The sequence below is a fragment of the Nomascus leucogenys genome, chromosome 22a (genome assembly GCF_006542625.1).
Source record: "Nomascus leucogenys isolate Asia chromosome 22a, Asia_NLE_v1, whole genome shotgun sequence".
NCBI classification, from domain to species: Eukaryota; Metazoa; Chordata; class Mammalia; order Primates; family Hylobatidae; genus Nomascus; species Nomascus leucogenys.
Window position 1 is genome coordinate 58635369 of NC_044402.1, and position 20362 is coordinate 58655730.

General features: G+C 38.4%; 1 protein-coding gene across 22 annotated transcripts in view; it reads left to right on the forward strand.

Moving 5' to 3' along the window:
• Positions 1–20362, forward strand: part of DST (dystonin) — a 492147-nt gene that overhangs the window by 271266 nt on the left and 200519 nt on the right. For all 22 annotated transcript variants that reach the window (XM_030802620.1, XM_030802603.1, XM_030802607.1 and 19 more), the window contains one exon: positions 14172–14338. In XM_030802620.1, coding sequence (XP_030658480.1) covers positions 14172–14338 — 167 coding nt within the window. The remainder of the gene's footprint in view (positions 1–14171; positions 14339–20362) is intronic.

The following is a 20362-nucleotide window of genomic DNA, read 5'->3' on the forward strand; positions in this document are numbered from 1 at the left end:
GACATCCAGTTCATGTGAGAGATCCAGGGCTGTATCTTCCTCTGAAAATGTATCGTATTCTGTGTATCAGCTCCTTTGCCAATATAGAAGCCGAGAAGCTCCAGTGAAAAGGGTCTGCCTTTAGGAGTGAGGCAAAGCCAAGGGATTCCCTTTCATGACCTATCTATGTGCAGCCATTTTCCTGGCAGTAGGTGCACTGAGAGGAAGCTGGATTACTGTGGCTACTGAAACAGAAGAAAAATTAGTCTGACTTGTAAGGATAGATTTCTTTTCTAAACATGAAGGAGAAATGCCACTCTCTTGTAAATTCTGTACCTGAATGTAGGAGACGTGGGCTCATATCCTAGGTCTCCTACCAGCATGCTGTGAGACCCTATGCAAATGACATCACCTCTTTTAGTCTAAGCTTGTTCAGTAGTGAGAGGAGGACATCCACCAAATATCTCTGCTTTCCTTCAGTTTGAATCCCCGTGATTTCTTATCTTCATTATGTAACTTTCTGTATATTAAATATCTCTGTTTTCTTAACTTCAGAGATGTTGCTTTTTCTACTATTGACATAAATTATTTAGATAATTTGATAATACTTTAAAATAAATTATGTAGTTATTTAAAAATGTTTAAAAATAAAAATTGCATTATTTTCTTTGTATGGAATAATAAAATACATACTTTTTAAAAAAGTGAATAAGCTCTCGGGGAATATCTAAGTCAACTTTGGAGTTGGCAGTTCCTGTGTACTCAGTGCATGCCATAACCATGACAGCATCTGTAAAAATAGGGTGCTTCTGTTGCCCAGTTGTCTGGTGGCATTGACTTTGCTCATAGGACTTTCACGTTTACAGATTCAGCTGACTAACATGGGTGAGACTGTTGCAATTCATTTAGCAGTAAGTGGGTCATTTAGTAATAAGCTGTGAATGAAATCAGTGTGCTATAAGATGAGATAGGTTGGCTTGTTTTCTTTTATTGAAAAGACATTTTGAAGCTATATACGATGTCAAGTTCATGACATTTTTTTTAGATAAGTGATTCAGATGAAGCTTAGCTTTCTTACTTGACACTAGTTTCTCACTGAGTGGTCTCGAGGCTTGTGTTCCCCATTGGACACTTTTGTGCATTGGTAAGGGTATTCTGTTATTATCGGAAAGTGAGGTTAATTGGAAACCTTTTAATTTTCTGAAATGACAAAGTTTACATGGCAGGGTTAAAACTCATTCATACAAAATGAAAACAGGAAACGTGTGTTTCTGATCTTTCATACTTTTTCTGTCTTTAATACTTCCTTTGTTCCTGCTCTCTTAAGTCTCCTCTCCATTTATTCAGTAGATAGTTATTGAGCACCTGATATGTGCCATGTCATGTTGAGTATGGGGAGAATGTTCCAAGGTAGAAGTAGCTTGAACAAACTACCGTAGGAGAGAGGGAACATATGGTTCATATAACTTGATATTAATATGATTTGATCATAGAAGAGAAGAGGAGAATTGCTTGAATCTGGATTACCGCACCTGCAGAGTAAAGAACACACCGTTTTGGAAATGAGAGTACAATAATATTTGGTACAGTGAGACTAGTTAGGAGGCTGTTACTAATCCGGACACGGAGGTTTAGTTCCAGAAGAAGGTAGAAACCCAATATTATTCGAGGTGTATCACGAATGTGTTTCAAAACATGTTGTTGGTATTGACATTCAAGACTGGTGGTAACAATCTAGACTAGAGATAATAGTTGCCTTGACTCAAGTTGATAGTGGGAAGAGAGAAAATGGGGATATAAAACCCCCTTCTTCCTACAAAAATCAATCTTAGAACAGTTAATATATCCATATTATTAGGTGTGTGAATAAATTGCCATTAAAAGTAATGGCAAGAACTGCAAATACTTTCGTACTAGCTTAATATCTTCCTTAGGGGCGTGAGAAACTAGCAGTTGAGTGTTTTGTAGAATGAGCTAACAAACATAAGGAAGATTCAGAAAAGTTGGGTTAACTCATCCTTTTATCCTTTGAGAGTTCCAGTACTGGTTGCTTTGGTTCCCAAACTGCAGAGCAACATATTCTGCTTGTTCTCTTGTATTTATTGTGTCCTTCAGCTGCTTTTTGAGACTGTGGCTCACATTGCCTGACCATGCTCCATGAGGCACTTGGTCAGACTTGCACAGTGAAACAAAACTTACGTTGTTTTACATCCCTGACTGACCATGAGCAGGCATATGTCTGGTGACAGCACTTTTGGAACTATGTGAAATGGGGTCAAGCTTTCTTCTTTGGTTTGAACTTTGCCTGTCCAAATTCCCTCCTTGCAGATTCTCAACCGCAGTCCTCTGCACCTTCTTTTAGTTCCAGTTATTGGTGTTTCAGTCATTGACTGTTGTCTCAGCTCTCTTCAGAGGGAGAAGGGAAAACACAGGGTAAAGTATCAGTGTTGTGTGTAAGAGTAGAGGTAATGAGGGAAAAAGAGAAGGGGATGTAAGAAAGAGTATGAGGGGTTTTTGGTCGTTGGTAGTGATGTTTTTTTTAGGCTGAGCTTAGTTTTCAATATTTTTATTTCAGTTTTTGAGCTTACTTATGTGAAGTGAAAAGGTAAAATAGGCCAGGTACGGTGCCTCATGCCTGTAATCCCAGCACTCTAGGAGGCCGAGGTGGGAGGATTGCTTGAGCCTGGGAGATCAACACTGTGGTGAGCCATGATGGTGCCATTGCACTCCAGTCTGGGTGGCACAGTGAGACTCTGTCTCAAAAACAAACAAACGAGAAAGTAAAACAGAAGTGATGACTTTTTGATTGCCAAGGTCCAGAATGAGTTCACTTGGATTTATGACATAAGATGTTTTATGTAGGCATGTTGACCTCCCCATTACACTCTCTTTGAACTTGTAGGACAAACACTAGGTTTTGGTTGTTTTTACACAGTGCCAAAATAGGTTTTTTGAAAAATGTTGTCAGACATGTGTTTTGTATTTTGTAAATAATAAGCAAACAAAACCCATTTGGTTTAGTGACATTTTTATAGGTGGATTGGTTGGGGACTGCATGTCCACTGTAGGTAATAAAGTCTCTTCTTCCCAGTGGGACCTTGAAATATATGATAAAGCAGAAGTGACCAAGAGAATCCTGGTCTCCTTAATGAATTAATGCAGATTCTCAAGGTGTCCAACTCAATCATAAAGTCATTTGTCCATTGGATATTTACTGAGTATCTGTAATGTGCCAAGCACTGCCCTAGCTAGGCATTGTAACACTAAGGCAAATAAGACATTATCTTTCAGGATATACTGCTCACATATTAGAGGGCTAGAAGATCTAACAAGAGACAATAATGACACACAAGAGGTACTGCTATTATACCAGTATGAGTGGAGTACTTTTAAAAGCACAGAAGATGGTCAGGTCCCTTACATAGACCCCTGAGGCAGAATCAGCTGGGGCTTCCTCAAGGAGAAGGGTGAGTGGAGGAGTAGTACGGGATGGGAATTGGTGAGGGCTTTCTCTGGGTAGAGAGTGGTACATATAAATGCATAGTATCTTGTGGAAATGCATTCTTATTGAGGAAGTAGAAGTAGTTCACTGTGGCTGGAGCACGAGAAGTGTTTGGGGTGGGTGTCAGAGGGCAGGGAGGAGAGATGAGGCTGCATAGGACTGTGTTACCAATTGGATGTGGGCACAGAGGTTGAAAAGGCATCAAGGATGACTCCAGCAGCTTCTTTTATTTGGGGGCAACTGAGTAAATGGTGGGGCCATTCTCTGAGCTAGGAATGCAGGAGGAAGTACAGGAAGGAAAATGAGAAATTAAGTTCTCAATACATTGAGTTTGAAGGGGCTGTGAGATATAGCACAGTGGTTAAGAGTATCAGCTTTGTAGCCAGACAGATTCAAGTTCAAATCTGACTTCTACCTATTAGTAATTTGGGTGAACTTGAGCAGGTGATATTATTACTTTATGTCTCTTTGTCATTTGTAAAATGATATTGTATATTGTAAAGATTATAAGAGGTAATTTTTATGAAGAGCTTAAGCACAGTGTCTGGCTCATTTAAGTGGTCAATACATGGTTAGTTTTACTGTTGCAATAGAAGTGTATGATAGGGAGTTGGGTTTAGGGGTAAGGTTTGGGATGGGATATAGGGATGTGGGAGTCAACCCTGTCAAGGTGGCAGTTAAAGCCATTGTGGTAGAGATGATCCAGGGAGAGTAAGGAGAGTGGAGGAAAGAGGCCCGAGGCCTATGCCCTGGGGAATAACGTTAAAGGTTGGGTAATAGAGGAGCCTCTAATGAAGACTGAGAAGGAATGGCTAGAGAGGCCGGAGGAAAGCCTGGAAGGGGTGACATCATGGAAGCCAAAGAAGAAAGATTGCCAGTGACAGATGCCTCAGTGAGATCAGGATTAGAAAATGGAAGGATGGGAAAACAACCCTTGAGCTCTTCTCCATGGTGTTTCTGTCATTAGACTGTAAGCTCCATCAGGATGGTTGTATAACCAATGCCTATTAATGGTACAAGTGGATATTAGTACAAGTGGATATTAATGAGTGTTTGCTGAATGAGTGAGACTGTGAAGGAAGAGGTGATAGATGATCTCTCACAATATCTTTCAACTCATCAGCATCCCCCACCCATCACTTCTATTATGTTAACAATCTAATTTTCTTCTTTATTGGAAAAATAGAGTTATGAACAAGAACTCCATCACTTTGTCTGGTCACCTTTACTTAGTTTTAGTGGAATGGTAAGAAAGAGGCCAAATCAAAACAGGTAGAGGTGTGAAGATAATAGAGACAAGAAAATACAGAATACTTTTTTAGGTAGCTTTCCTAAGAAGAGAATGGGAGAGAGGTGGTGTTAAGTAAAGAGGGAATTGAGTTCATGAAAATTATTTTTATTTATTTTAGGATGGAAGAGATTTGGATATTTTAAATACTGAGAGACCCACATGAGGGGGGATTATTGATAGAATGAGATCGCTAGGAAGTTGGAGGTGAAAGGATTTAAACTCCAAGAGAAAAGGAGGTCATGTGGGAGCAAAGTTTGTGGGTAGCAGGACAGAAAGGGGTTCTTACTTATGTGGCTATTTTCTCAATAAAGGAGGAGATGAAATTTGTTTGCTAAACATAAAAACATAAAAGTAGATGTGGTAGGGTAGGTAGTTTTAGACAAATAGTGAAGAATTTTTATTTCTGGAGATGGAGTTTTACTTTCACCCAGGCTGGAGTGTAGTGGCATAATCATGGCTCACTGCAACCTTGACCTCCTGGGCCCAGATGATCCTCTCACCTCAGGGGCCTGAGGAAGCTTGGACTGCAGGCATGTGGCACTGTACCCAGCTAATTTTTTTTTTTTTTTAATAGAGACATAGTCTTCCTATGTTGCCCAGGCTGGTCTTGAACTCCTGGGCTCAAGTGATCCTCTTGCCTTGGCCTCCCAAAGTGTTGGGATTACAGGTGTGAGCCACCACGCCCAGCCAAATAGTAAATAATTAAAAGTAATATTGTAAGGGGTGAAAGAGCTGGCCAGTTAGGACACCAAGAAGAATTGCCACATTTCTTTGAGTACCTAGCTGAGGTTGCAGACCTGGAATTTGTGGTGGCAGGAGTCCACATGGTGGTATGCTTTTCTCTGGTAGAAGTTTATAGCTTAGGGTGAAAGCAGAGAAGACATGCAGCTGGATTGATCAGGATTAAGGTTTGGTGGTGGAGTGGTTGCAGAGTAAGGACAAAGATGTGAGGGACTTATGGATATTAGCAAGGAAGTGGTGGAAATGATAAATAATATAGTACAGGACAAACAGAGAAGGATGTAAAGATAGAAGGGGCATCTGTAGAGGAAGAAAAATAATTTTCTTCAACCCTCGTAAGTTAGCTGGAATGGATGCCTACAACAGAAGACAGATGGGTAAGAGAAAGACAGTTTATTAATATGTATGTTTCATACATACATGGGAGAGCCCAGAGAATGAGCAGTTCTCAGAGGCAGCTTTGAATTCCATTTTATATAGCGTCTTCAACAAAGGGCAGTACATTTTTAGAGAAATGACAAGACAAAAGAAAAAAACTTTGAGTCTCTGGGGGCAGCAATTTGTGGGAAGGGAAAGAAATGGCAGACAAAGGCCAGTTAGTAAAGCTTGTTCATGTAGATAATTTTGGTCCCCTTTCCAGGCCCATAACAGTCTAAAGTTATCTTTATTGGTTAATGTTTTTCTCTCTGGTAGAGGGGGATAGGATACCTTTTGTCTTTGTAAATCTGTGTCCTGCTTTTAGGCAAATGGAGAGCAGAGAGCTTTCCTGCATCTGCTGCTACTTAATTGTCTTTAACTCAACAACCTTTTATTTTGACATGGCATCTTCTGGTCTCCCACAGCCCACCCTGTCCCCCAAGTATATATGAAATATACATATTATAATAATAAACTACTCTTCGTTTTTCTCTAGTTAATGTATATTTTGTTACAGGGATCTGCTCCAATTAAGAATTTATGAGAGTTGAAGAAAAAATTATGTTTCTTCCTCTACCGTTCATAGATAGGAAGAAAATTGGGCATGTCAAGGAATATGAGATGTTGATGAAGCCAGATAATTGGTTTAGCTAGAATTAGCAAAGGAAAGTGCTGGAAGAGTAGGAAACTGCTTTTAGAAGTTAAATACCTGAGGTAGACTAGTTCTGGTTCAAGATGATGAGATCCAGGATGTAGCTGTATGACTGGCTGAAATGAAGAGACAAAGCACTGATGGTGGGTGTTACGTGGACATGGCGTTTGGGTGTCCAGGCACACAGCCAGGTGCCACATCTTTGAGGGATGCGAGCATCGTGTTTAAGGAGAGGAAGGAGGAGAGCTAGAGAGCAAGACTGGCCTACAATGTAAAAATGATTTTTTTTTGTACTTACAGATAATGATTTGAAAACCACTGGTTTTGCATCACTGGAGGAGTTAGAATTCACCTGCCCCGCCTGTGGGCCTAGTGGAGCCTGGGACTTGGCTGAATTTTAGTTATTGTCATGGGGGGATACTTGGGGTTCAGTAAAAAGATAAAAGCAGTTTAAGGTATTAAAGACATGAGACTTTGTTTACCATGGGGTAGATATTTTTGGAAGTTTGGGAATGGTAGCAAGCTGGGTCAGGAGAGATGAAGCCCAGATCAAATATGGGCAGGAGAGGCTCAGTGACAGGAAGAACTTGAATTTGGGCAGTAGTCAGCAATGACCAGGATGTGAGGCATGAAGGCTTCAAGTTTCTGAAAGGAACTCTGGTATAAAGTATTTTGTTTGTTTTGGTGCTAGCTGACAGATTGGTGAAAAGCTTTAAGAAGCAATGCTACTGCAGGTAATAAAATTGTGGTGGGGCTAGGTGCTGTGGTTCATGCCTATAATCCCAGCACTTTGGGAGGCCAATGTGGGGGGATCACTTGAAGCCAGGAGTTCGTGGACAACAAAAAGAGACCCCTGTCTCACAGAAAATTTAAAAGAATTAGCCAGACATAGTGACACATGGTGGTGGTCCTAGCTGTTTGGGAGGCTGAGGTGGGAGGATCAGTTGAGCCCAGGAGTTTGAGGCTGCAGTGAGCTATGATCTTGCCACTGCACTTCAGCCTGGCAACAGAGTGAGACCCCATCTCAGATAGATGGATAGACGGATGGATGGATGGATGGATGGATGGATGGATGGATGGATGGGTGGATGGTAGATAAGTAGTGGTGGGAGAAAATGGATAGATAAGTAATGGTGGGAGAAGCTAACATTTGTAGAATTTTCTATGTGGCAGCGCTGTGATAAGCACTTGATATGACTGTTTTTATTTAATCTTTAGAACCACCAAAGGAAGACGTTATTATATTTGTTTTTTTAAATTGACAAATAAAAATTACATATATTTATCATGTACAACATCTTATGAAATTCAAGTAATTAACATATACATTACTTCAGTACTTACATTTTTGAGGTGAAAACACTTAAAATCTACTCTTTTAGCAATTTTAAAGAACGCGGTACATTGTTACTAACCATAGTCACTATGTTGTATAAGAGAAATTTATTCCTCTTAACTGAAATTTTGCATCCTTTGACCGATACCGCCCCAATCACTTCCACCCCAACCACCACAGCCTCTGGTAACCACCGTTCTACTCTGCCCACTTCTGTGAGTTCAACTTTTTTAGATTCCACATAGAAGTGAGATCATTCAGTATTTGTCTTTATGTGCCTGATTTATTTTGCTTAACATTCCCTCCAGGTTCATCCATGTTGTTGTTAATAACTACATTCCCTCCTTTTTTTTTTTTTTTTTTTTTAAGGCTGAACAGTACTGTATTGTTTGTATATATCACATTTTTAAAATTCATTCTTCAGTTGATGGACACCTAGGTTGATTCCTTATCTTGGCCATTGTGAATAATGCTGCATTATACATGGGAGTGTATGTCTTTGATATACAGATTTCCCTTGGATATATACCTAGTAATGGGATTGCTGGATTATATGGTAGTTCTATTTTTAATTTTTTGGGCACCTCTATACTGTTTTCCATAATGGTTTTACTAACTTACATTCCCACCAACAGTGCAAAAGTTCCCTATTCTCCACATTCTAAACAAAACTTGATATCAGCTGGGTGCAGTGGCTCACGCCTGTAATCCCAGCACTTTGGGCAGCTGAGGTGGGTAGATCACCTGAGGTCAGGAGTTCAAGACCAGCCTGGCCAATATGGCAAAACCCCGTTTTTACTAAAAATACAAAAAATTACCCAGGTGTGGTGGTGGGCACCTGTAGTGCCAGTTACTCGGGAGGCTAAGGCATTGCTTGAACCCAGGAGGTGGAGATTGCAGTGAGCTGAGATTGCCCCACTGCACTCCAGCCTGGGTGACAGAGCGAGACTCCGTCTCAAACAAACAAACAAAAACCACTTGTTATCTTTCCTTTCTTTTTTTTTGAGACTAGCCATTCTAAGAGGTGTGAGGTGATACCTCATTGTGGTTTTAATTTGCATTTCTTCGCTGCTTAGTGATATTGATCATTTTTTCATATACCTATTGGCCATTTGTATGCCTTGTTTTGAGAAATGTCTATTATGATATCCTTTATTTTAAATTGAATTTCTTTTATTTCTATTTATTTATTTATTGAGATGGAGCATTGCTCTCTTGCCAGGCTGGAGTGCAGTGGTGCGATCTCAGCTCACTGCAACCTCTGCCTCCTGGGTTCAAGTGATTCCCCTGCCTCAGCCTCCCAAGTAGCTGGGATTACAGGCACGTGCCACCATGCCCAGCTAATGTTTTGTATTTTAGTAGAGGTGGGGTTTCCCCATGTTGGCCAGGATGGTCTCGATCTCCTGACCTCGTGATCTGCCTGCCTTGGCCTCCCAAAGTGCTAGGATTACAGGTATGAGCCACCACATCTGGCCAAGTTTTTTGTTTTCTTATTACCGAGTTTTAGTTTCTTACGTATTTTGGATATTAACTCGTTATAAGATGAATGGTTTGCACATATTTTCTCCCATTCTGCAATATGTCTCTTTGTTTATTGTTTCTTTGGCTGTGCAGAAGCTTTTTAGTTTGCTGTAATCTCATTTTTCTGTCTTTGCTTTTCTTACTTGTGCTTTTGGAGTCATATCCAAAAAATCATTGCCCAGTCTAAAGTCAAGAAACTTTTCCTTATGTTTTCTTTAGTAGCTTTATAATATTAGGTCTTACATGTTTTGAGAAATGTCTTTATCCAGTTTGAGTTGATTTTTGTATATGGTATGAGATAAGGGCCTAATATCATTCTTCTTCATGTGGATATCCAGTTTTTCAGACATCATTTATTGAAGAGACTGTTCTTTCTCCATTGTATGTTATTGGCATCTTTGTCAAATACCAATTGACCATAAATGCATGGTTTATTTCTGGGCTCTCTGTTATTCCACTGGGCTATCTGTCTGTTTTCATGTCAATACCATGCTGTTTTTATTACTATAGGTTTGTAGTATATTTTGAAGTCAGGTAGACTGTGATGCTTCCAGGTTTGTTCATTTTGCTCAAGATCGCTTTGACTATTTGGGGTCTTTTGTGGTTCCATTCAAATTGAAGGATTGTTTCTTCTATTTCTGTGCAAAGTGTCATGAGAATTTTGATAGGTATTGCATTGAATCTGTAGATTGCTTTGGCTAGTATGGACATTTTAACAGTGTTAATTTTTCAAATTCATGAATGAACATGGGACATCTTTCCATTTATTCATGACTAATTTCTTTCATCAGTGTTTTCAGTATAAAGGTCTTTTATCTCCTTGGTTAAATTTATTACTAAGTCTTTTTTTTAAGCTATTGTTAATGGGATTGCTTTCTTGATTTCTGTTTTGGATAGGTTGTTGTTATTATTTAAGTTTTAAAGATGAAGAAAGTGAGGCCAGGTGCAGTGGCTCACGCCTGTAATCCCAGCAGTTTGGGAGGCCGAGGCGGGTGAATCACCCGAGGTCAGGAGTTCAAGACCAGCCTGGCCAACATGGTGAAACACTGTCTCTACTAAAAAATACAAAAATTGCCGGATATGTTAGCACACGCCTGTAGTCCCAGCTACTTGGGAGGCTGAGGCAGGAGAATCACTTGAACCGGGGAGGTGGAGGTTGCAGTGAGCCGAGATGGTGCCACTGCACTCCATGCTGAGTGACAGAGTAAGACTCTGTCTAAAAAAAAAAAAAAAAAAAGAAAGAAAATGGATTTTAGGAGATTATGTGAGTGGTCTGGGTCATTCATTTCATTAACTGTTGGAATTAAGATTTAGACTGAGGCAGCATGAATTGAAACCCTCTCTGATTATCACTACATTGCCTCCAGGTTTTGAAGGGAGGTAGCTTGATTACTTTTTAGAATCTGACCTGAACGTGAAACCATTAACCTGTCATTGGTGGAAGATTCAGGCTGTTCTGCTGAACACACAGATTTCAGATCAGGGCTTATGAATGACAACTGAAGACTTAACCAATTTTTAGCATTTAACTTATTTTTCATTTTAATTTTGGTTGCATAGTATCATGAAGTCTGATATACTAGTGGCTAATGGTAACAGTATTTTAAAAAATACCTTAAATTGCTATAAGAGGGTGATGTTCAGTTTATTGGAAGTAGCAGGAAAAGCTGAAAATGGAGGAGTTAGAATTCACCTGCCCTGCTTGTGGGCCTAGTGGAGTCTGGAACTTGGCTCAATCTTTGATATTGTAAAGCTTGGTTCATAACATTTGAATATGCATTGTAAAATTATATGAATATACTTTTGAATATGCATTTTAAAATTATCGCTTTTTAATAGTGTGTGTATGTATAACAGTCTGAAATTGTGTTTGTAACAATCTGAAATTCATCTATTGGAAACTTATTTAACAAGAATACATTATTTTCTCTTGACATTTAGGCCATTTTCAGACCTCTATACTCCTTTAACATCCTTCCTCTGGTAAAACTACTGCGTAGCACTTGAACTTATTAAGCTGGTACCTTGTAGTTGAACTTTACTGACTTCCCTGGTTAACAGGTAATGCTTTTGTAACTGACTGGCATGGAATTAGCAGAAAACAGTCCCACACATCCCCAGCTATCTACCATTTCTATCTGTCATTATACATACTATCTAGGTGGCTCTTGAATTCCCTAAAACAGTTGATTTTATAATTTTTAAAGGGTTATAGAGACCAAGAGGCTCAACTTTTTCTTTTCTTTTATTTCTTGTTTTTTGTTTTGTTTTGTTTTGTTTTTGTTTTTAAGGGCCTCACTCTGTTGTCCAGGCTGGAGCACAGTGGCGTGATCATGGCTCACTACAGCCTTGACCTCCTAAACTCAAGCGATCTGCCTCGGCTAGTAGCTGGGACTATGGGCACATGCTATTATGCCAGGCTAATTTTTTTTTAATAGAGACAGGGTCTCACTATGTTGCCCAGCCTGGTCTCGAACACCTGGGCTCAAGTGATGCTCTCATTTTGGCCTCTCAGTGTGCTGGGATTACAAGCGTGAGCCACCACGCCTGGCCTCAACTTTTTCATTCACATTTCCTAGATTAGCTTCTCTGAACCGTTGTGATCATAGATTTTCATTAGTTTAAGGCAGCAAATTTAAAAAACTTACTCTTTTATTCCTCTTTATGGGGAATAGAGTTAAGAAAATAATAAAGTCAAGGTTTTACTTCTCCCTTTTTCAGAAAGAATAACAATAATTACAACAATAACATAGCTCACCTGTATTGTGCATGTGCGGACTATGGGCCAGGCATTACACTGTGCTGTTGTTGAATTCTCACAACATAGTATAGTTATCATCATCATTTTACAAGTAAGGGAATGGGCTTAAAGCAGTTAAGTAACTTGAGCATGTAAATGGTAGACATGGGACTTAAACTCTTGGGATGTGCCAGAAAGGTACTGTAGCATAATTTTAGACCAGAATGTCATTGGAACTTGGGCCAAAGAATATTGGTAAATTTTATGCTGTTTTTTTTAATCACATAAAAAAAAAGAAATTTCTTCTATGTGTCCTATATGATGTGTTCATGTACAGAGTTCTTTTCCATGCTCTGGAGTTTGGCACAGATTCCTGGCAAAGATTATTAAAATTGAGACAGTTTGTTCCACTTTTAAATCCTGACCATTTGTCAAGCAGAGTGTCTCAGACCATGGCTGAGAGTGAAGCTCCATGGGGCATGGCAGCCTCTGCTGAACACTGGAGAAGGAGTGTGTGAGGCCCCCTGTCATTTCCAACAAGTGAAGTTGTCAGGGGCTGCCAGGCCTGGCAAAGGCTTTCACTGCCACAGCCTTCCTGCCCCGGGTCCCTGGATTGGCTGCTGTGCCTCTGGCTCTGTGGCAGCTGGGAGGAATAAAGGGCTTCCTGTCTGAGCCTGGCACTACCACATGTAACAGGTTTTCTTTGGAGTTTTTTTTTTTAATTCTCTACTTTCAGTTGCTTGACTATTGTGTCCTCTGACTTCTGTGTTTATAGTCTGTTAGTAAAACTTTAGACTGAAAAGGGTCCTAAACGTTATCTGCTTCTGCCTCCTCCTCATTTTATAGATAAGGAAGTTGACTCACAAACATGAAATGAGTTATTCAAACCTATGAGACTAGAAACCAGGTCTAGAAGCCTGTCTCATGACTCTGGTCTAGTGATATTTTTCCTGTTACAGAATGATTTGTTCTTCCTATGTCTTGCTTCCCATCTCTGACTTGCTCATCCTGATTCTGGCGTGCAGCCTGTCTTGTTGATCCCTTGGCTTTGCGTCTTGCACTGATTGAGGGAACAGTTGTTGGTGGTGTTAATCTCAGCTTTGGAATTACTGTGTGACCCCTGGTAAAGTCACTTTGTGCCTTAACATAATTATCAGCAGATTAAGTAGGACCCTTATCAAAGAGGTGCTTTTGGGAGAATGTAAATCATGGAAACTTGTGACCTGTTTTATCATTATTCAGTGGAAGAGACTTTTAGAAAACTTCATGAAAACAAAATACAGGAGAAAAAAATCAGTTGATAAAGGTTTCAGGTTGAGCAAGCCAAGCAAGGACTCATGAGAAAATTAGAACTTCTGGCCAAATTGTTATATAATATAGTTAATAGGAGAGAATACTATTTCTTTCATTGTTCTTTACACAGAATACCTGTTGGATCAAATTCTGCTCTGCAGGTGGTGGTGTAGAGTAATTTATAGGTTTTACTTCTGATCCACTTGAACTTGGAAAAACACCTCCTTAAATTGTTTTAACAAATCTGATTAGGAAAGAAGAACGTAGAATTTTCAATACTGTAGAGTTTTGGTTTAGTAAAAAGAGAATAAGTGCTTTTAAATTGGACACAAATGAGTTAAATCTGACTTTTTCAATCTGTTGTTAACCTCTTTGAAACTCAGATTTCCTATATGTAAAATGGATAAAATTTATTTATTTCCTATGTGTAAAATGGGGAAAATTTATAAGGGAGAGATATGAGGGCTAAATAAAAATAATTATATAGAATAGCTAATGGTTTGATAACTTTCTACATGTGGGGCATTCTCTTAAGTGCTATACACATGTTATCTCATTCAAATCTCTTAACAATCTCATAAAGCGGGAATTGTTATTATCCTAATCTTACATTTTGGAAAGTGCTTGGCACATAGTAGGTTCTTAATCTGAGTTAGCTTCCTTCCTTCCTAAAGGTTGAACACTTTCTGTTATATCTAGATATCTGATATCCATGTTACTGGAGAGTCAGAGGATATGTCTGCAAAAGAGAGATTGCTACTATGGACGCAGCAGGCAACAGAGGGTTATGCTGGAATTCGGTGTGAAAATTTCACTACCTGCTGGAGAGATGGAAAATTATTTAATGCCATCATTCATAAATACAGGTATGGAATTTGTGGATTTTTTCCTTATACAACTGTAAGACAAATTTCTTTCATCTCTGAATTTTAAAATTATCTTTTTTTATTATAGAAGCAAAAGCATGGCAAAAAATTAGAAAATACAGAAAAATTAAAATAAAAAAATTGGCCGGGTGCAGTGGCCCATGCCTGTAATCTCAGGACTTAGGGAAGGCAAAGTAGGTAGATTGCTTGAGCCTGGGAGTTCGAGAACAGCCTTGGCAAAAGGGTAAAACCCTCTCTCTACAAAAAAATACAAAAAATTAGCTTGGCATGGTGGCAAGCACCTGTATTTCCAGCTACTCCGGAGGCCAAGGCTGCAGTGAGCTGTGATCCTGTGACTGCACTACAGCCTGAGTGACAGGGTGAGACTCTGGCTTAAGAAAATAAAATAAAAAATTTAAAAATCACATTTCCACTACTTAGAGGCCATTGTTCTGAATGGTAGCGTACACACACACACACACACACACACACACACACACACACACACACGGGTGCTCTCACACACAACTGTAATATGTCTTCGGATGTTGGCAGTAACTTTGCAGATAGCAGACTTTGATTTTGCCTCTAAAGAACTGCTGAGTATGAAGGTTAGAGTTTAGTTCGGACTTGTAGCCCACAAGTTTCCAGTTGATATCTCCTAGTCTAACTGCTCTAGTGAGTGGGCTTAACAATTGCCAGTTTTGGGGTGGTAAATAGTTTCCTGGTGAGAATTATTAACAACTAAATCCACGCTAATACTTACATAGCACTTACTAAGTGCCAGACACTGTTCTAAGCAGTTTACATATATTAATTCATTTTCTTCTCGCAACATCCCTATTGTCATCCCAGTAAACAGACACAAACTGAGACACACAGTAAATACTTGGCTTGCAGTCATACAACCAGCGAGTGGCAGACTTGGAACTCAAACCTAGGCAGTCTGGCTCTTGAGTTCATGTTCTTATTGCTTTATAAGAAGCTAAATCCCCAGAAAGTGTTTATTGAAAGTTATATATTTCTTTTTTTTTTTTTTTTTTGAGACAAAGTCTTCCACTGTCACCCAGGCTGGAGTGCAATGGCATGATCTCGGCTCACTGCAGCCTCCACCTCCCAGGTTCAAGCGATTCTCCTGCCTCAGCCTCCTGAGAAGCTGGGACTACAGGCGTATGCCACCACACCCGGCTAATTTTTGTATTTTTAGTAGAGATGGGATTTCACCATTTTGGCCAGGCTGGTCTTGAACTCCTGACCTCAGGTGATCCCCTCACCTTGGCCTCCCAAAGTGCTAGGATTACAGGCTGAAAACTATATATTTCTTGACCTCAGTTATTATTTTTTTTTTGGTTTTACAAATATTATGTCATGTTGTTGAATAACTAGCTATATTCCTAAAGCTATGAAGACATTAAATTATAAACTATATATAAACTATAAAGTCGTTAAACTAACCAATTTATTTGATTACAATAAAAATAATTATATAGGATAGTTAATGGTTTGATAACTTCCTATGTTCTCTTAAATGCTATACTCATGTTATCTCATTCAAATTTCCTAACAATCTCATAAAGCAGGAATTGTTATTATCCAATTTTACAGATAAGGAACCTTAGGTTTACCAAGTTTATACTGGTTATAAGTTAGAGAACTAAGACTCAAAACCAGCTCTTTTTGACATCCCGTTCTCTTCCTCTCTTTCCTCTTTCTTCCTTCCTTTCACTTCTCTTTTCTCTCCCCTTTTCTTTTGGAAATTTCAACGTCTAAAACCTGTAATGAATCCTCCACATATGCACACTCAGGAGCCCTTATTTTTATTTTAATTAATTTATTAATTTATTTTTTTGAGACAGAGTTTTGTTCTTGTTGCCCAGGCTAGAGTGCAATGGCATGATCTCAGCTCACTGCAACCTCTGCCTCCCAGGTTCAAGTGATTCTCCTGCCTCAGCCTCTCAGGTAGCTGGGATTACAGGCGCCTGCCACCACTCCCGGCTAATTTTTTTTTTTTTTTTTTTTTTTTTTTTTTTAGTAGAGACAGGATTTCACCATGTTGGCCAGGCTGGTCTCGAACTCCTGACCTCAGGTGATCCACCCACCTCAGCCTCCCAGTGTGCTAGGATTACAGGCGTGAGCCACCGTGCCCGGCCGCGTGAGCCACCATGCCCGGCCCCTATTTTTAAATACTATAATTGTATCCTTCCTTTGTGGAACAACATTTAAATAGAGGTGGGTATAGGTTGCTGAATCGAAAAGAAAAACCAGGATCAAATTGCCTACACTTGTTTAAAGCACCAGATCTTCTTGAGTGAAGGTTTAGTGGCTTCAGACACAGCCATCATCATACTGCACTTTCCAGGTGACTTAGAATGAGAGGCCATGAGAAGGCTGTGCAGCTGGACACATTCTATACTTGGAATGATAGAATCTTTGTGGCCTTTGAATTAAAATATTTCAGTTGTGATACCTAAAGTATTTGTAACAGTGCATCTTTGAGGGTGTGTTCTGCTCTCTCCTTTGAAGTTTTTTAGGCAGAAGCAAAATATAGGAGCCAGCTATTCTTCTAAAATAACCTACTTTTGGCAGGGAGGATGAGGCCAGAGGATTGCTTGAGGCCAGGAGTTTGAGACCAACCTGGACAATATAGCAAGACCCCATCTGTAAAAAAATAAAATAGATTAGAAAAACCCCTACTTTTAAAAACAGTGGCCTCTGGACATTGTCTCTGTGGTACTCATGAATAATTATAAGTACAAATTGGTGTGTGTGTGTGTGTGTGTGTGTGTGTGTATATATATATATAAAAAATGCATTTTTCTCCTAAGTACTTAAATATTTCATTGTGTGTGTCAGAGATCCTAAAATTTCCTATGAAAGTTTGATGTCACAGAGCTCTTACTGCTTTAGGTGAGAATTTGAGTCTTTGAATTAGTTATTTGTTTTGAACTTTTATTTTGGCAGAAATACCTTTTTAGAACAATGTTTAGCCTTAACTTAGAACTTTGGTTTTCCTAGTTTGCTTTATTTTCCTTTGTTAAGATTCATGGTTAAAATACCATGTGTCAGTTTTAAATGCTTACAAGATTTCTTTGTTGCTGAAATTCTGTTGTTGTTCTGTGGCTTATAAAATACTATTGTGGTTTCTTTCACTAGAAGAAACCTTTCATCTGTAGAACTTCGTTTTCAGTTGAAGTCATTGAGCCTTTCTTTACTTAAAAAGAAAATTAGGTACTTTTCTTCCAGCATGTGAAAGAATTAAATGAAGAGAGTTGAATTGTATATATTTCTCACTGTTGAATGCCTTGATTTATTCTAAAAGGAAAAAGAGACAAAATTATAAACAATCAAAATTTCACCATGAGCAATTTTTTTGGTATTGGACAATAATAATCGCATTTAGAGAGTAATGTCTTAGCTGGGTGCCCTGGCTCATGCCTATAATCCCAGCACTTTGGGAGGCTGAGGCAGGAGGATTGCTGGAGCTCAGGAGTTGGAGACCAGCCTGGGCAACACACCAAGACCCCATCTCTACAAAAAATTTAAAAATTAGCCAGGCATGGTGGCATGCACCTGTAGAGATTTTAGAATTAGAATTTAGAATTTTCTTTGGAGTTTTTTTTTTTTTTTTTTAATTCTCTCCTTTCAGTTGCTTGACTCTGCCTATTGTGACCTCTGGCTTCTGTGTTGTATTTATAGTCTGTTAGTACAGCTTTAGACTAAAAAGGGCCCTAAATGTTACCTGCTTCTGCCTCCGCCTCATTTTCTTCTTGGGAGTCTGAGGTGGGTGGGTAGCTTGAGTCCAGGAGGTCGAGGCTGCAGTGAGTTGTGACTGTGTCACTGCAGTCCAGGGTAGGTGACAGAGCAAGACCCTGTCTCAAAAAAAAAAAAAAAAAAAAAAAAAGCGTAGTTTTTTACTTAATAATTGTTTTTACTTGATAATTATTCCCATAAGTTTTGTGCTGTATTTGGATTTGTTGTGGAATTTTATTGGGCTTTATTTTTTGTATCTAGATCAAACATTTATATGGATTGTACTTGGCTTTGGCAATAAAAATTATCTGAGGTGGCACAGTGGGTTTGCTTTCTGTTGGTTGCTGTAGTGGATGGAAAGAGGGATGTGGTTATCCTTATGCAGCAAATTTGCATAGTCAAGATAGAATAGGAAATTTTTCTCCAGAGATTAGAAGGGAAATATATTTTTTACTTAAAAGCAAACCAGTATTATTTGTGATAGGTGACTTAGTAAGATTTTTGGTGCATATCTTCTAAAGATTTAGAAATATTGATCTGAAATAGGAACAGAGCAATAGCATCCTTCACATTTTGTATTAATATAAATTATACTGTTATGTTATTAATCAAATATATTAATTTGGATTGTCCAGCACATTTTTATTAGTGTTTCCATAGAGAATATGACTCTTAAAAATAAAAAGAATGTTTGTTAGCCCCATAAAGAGTATTTGTTTTACTAACAATTCAGTATCCTAAAATTTTCCATAGAAAATATAATTTTCTAATTTTCATGTTTCTTGAAAGAATTAATATGTGGAATAACAATGAAGAGAAATTTTTATAGTGAGTGTAATTTATAGATGTTATAGAATAAAAATGATCCATGAAGTTAAAAAGTAACAGTCACAAAGTAGTTACCTAAGAAATAGATGTATAATGTTGGCCATGTGGCAGTTTCTGTCCTAGCTGTTTTTTAATGTGTTAGCTTTTAAAATTACCACGATCCTGTGAAATAGATTGTGACTCCATTTTTAAAACAATTTCAACTTTTATTTTAGATTCTAGGGGTATATGTGCAGGTTTGTTACTTGGGTATATTGCATGATGCTGTGGTTTAGGGTACAACTGATCCTGTCACCCAGGTAGTGAGCATCACACCTTGCCCCCACCCCATAGTAGTCCCCAGTATCTGGTTGTTGCTGTCTTTATGGCATGACTTCATTTTTATCAATAAAGAAACTGAGGCTCGAAGAGTAACTCATATTTTTGACATCACATACCTTTTACATAACGGAGGTGATTGCTCTGAATTCTCATCTTCATATACTTCCATGTAACTACTTACATAACTTCCTTTAGGCAAACTAGACTTAAAGAAGTGGAACTGTTGACCAGAAAAACTGTGATAGTGCATTCTTGAAGATCGATGATATTTTCAGCAAAGATATATGAAAACTATCGATGAACTTAAGAAATGACTAAATGAATAGTACCATATACAACTGACAACTAAAGTCTTTGCCCCTTGTAAGAAATTAATGAGGGTTTAATTTAGTTGTTTAACTAATTAGTTACCAAAGTTGTTTAACCTTAATTAATGAGGGTTTAATGAAGTTGTTTAACTTAGAGTTAGCCTTAGAGTTTAACTTGGAGTTAACTATCTATGAAAATAGCATCAGCAACAACTCATAACAACTTCAGGAAAATTATGGATAATAAAAGAACATTAAGATTTTTAGAATGAGTAAGAGCAAAATCACAGTGAAATTAAGCAGTTTTAGTATGTCACATTATCCTAAAGAGGATGAAGAGCCTGAATTATGCAATGGGATAATAAGAATGATAAAGTTATATGATTTAGTGGAAGAGATTGCAAGGGGTAGTTCTATAGCTTCTATTTAAATAGGTCACTGATAAATACATTATGTCTTTCCATTAAATCTGTGTTAGGAAATTCTGTTCATAATTCCTTCTAGGAACTTCTGTGTGTTATGTTCAGTTTTCAGTGGAAAAGTTTTAAATAATAAAAATACTACATACCTGTACTAGTTTCTGCTTGTTCTGTTTGTATACTTTAATTTTTTTTAGAATATAATGCAACCTTTTTGCTAAAAACCACAACTGGTAAGAGATCTTGGATAAATAAGCCTTACTATTGCCCCTAACCTTACCTTAATTTTCAATCAAAAGACCAACAAAGAATACTGGATTTGATGAACTTAGATCAAAAGGATGTCGCAAAAACATCTGGTGTGTAAGTAGATTAAAAGCAAAAGAGGATAAAGTAGA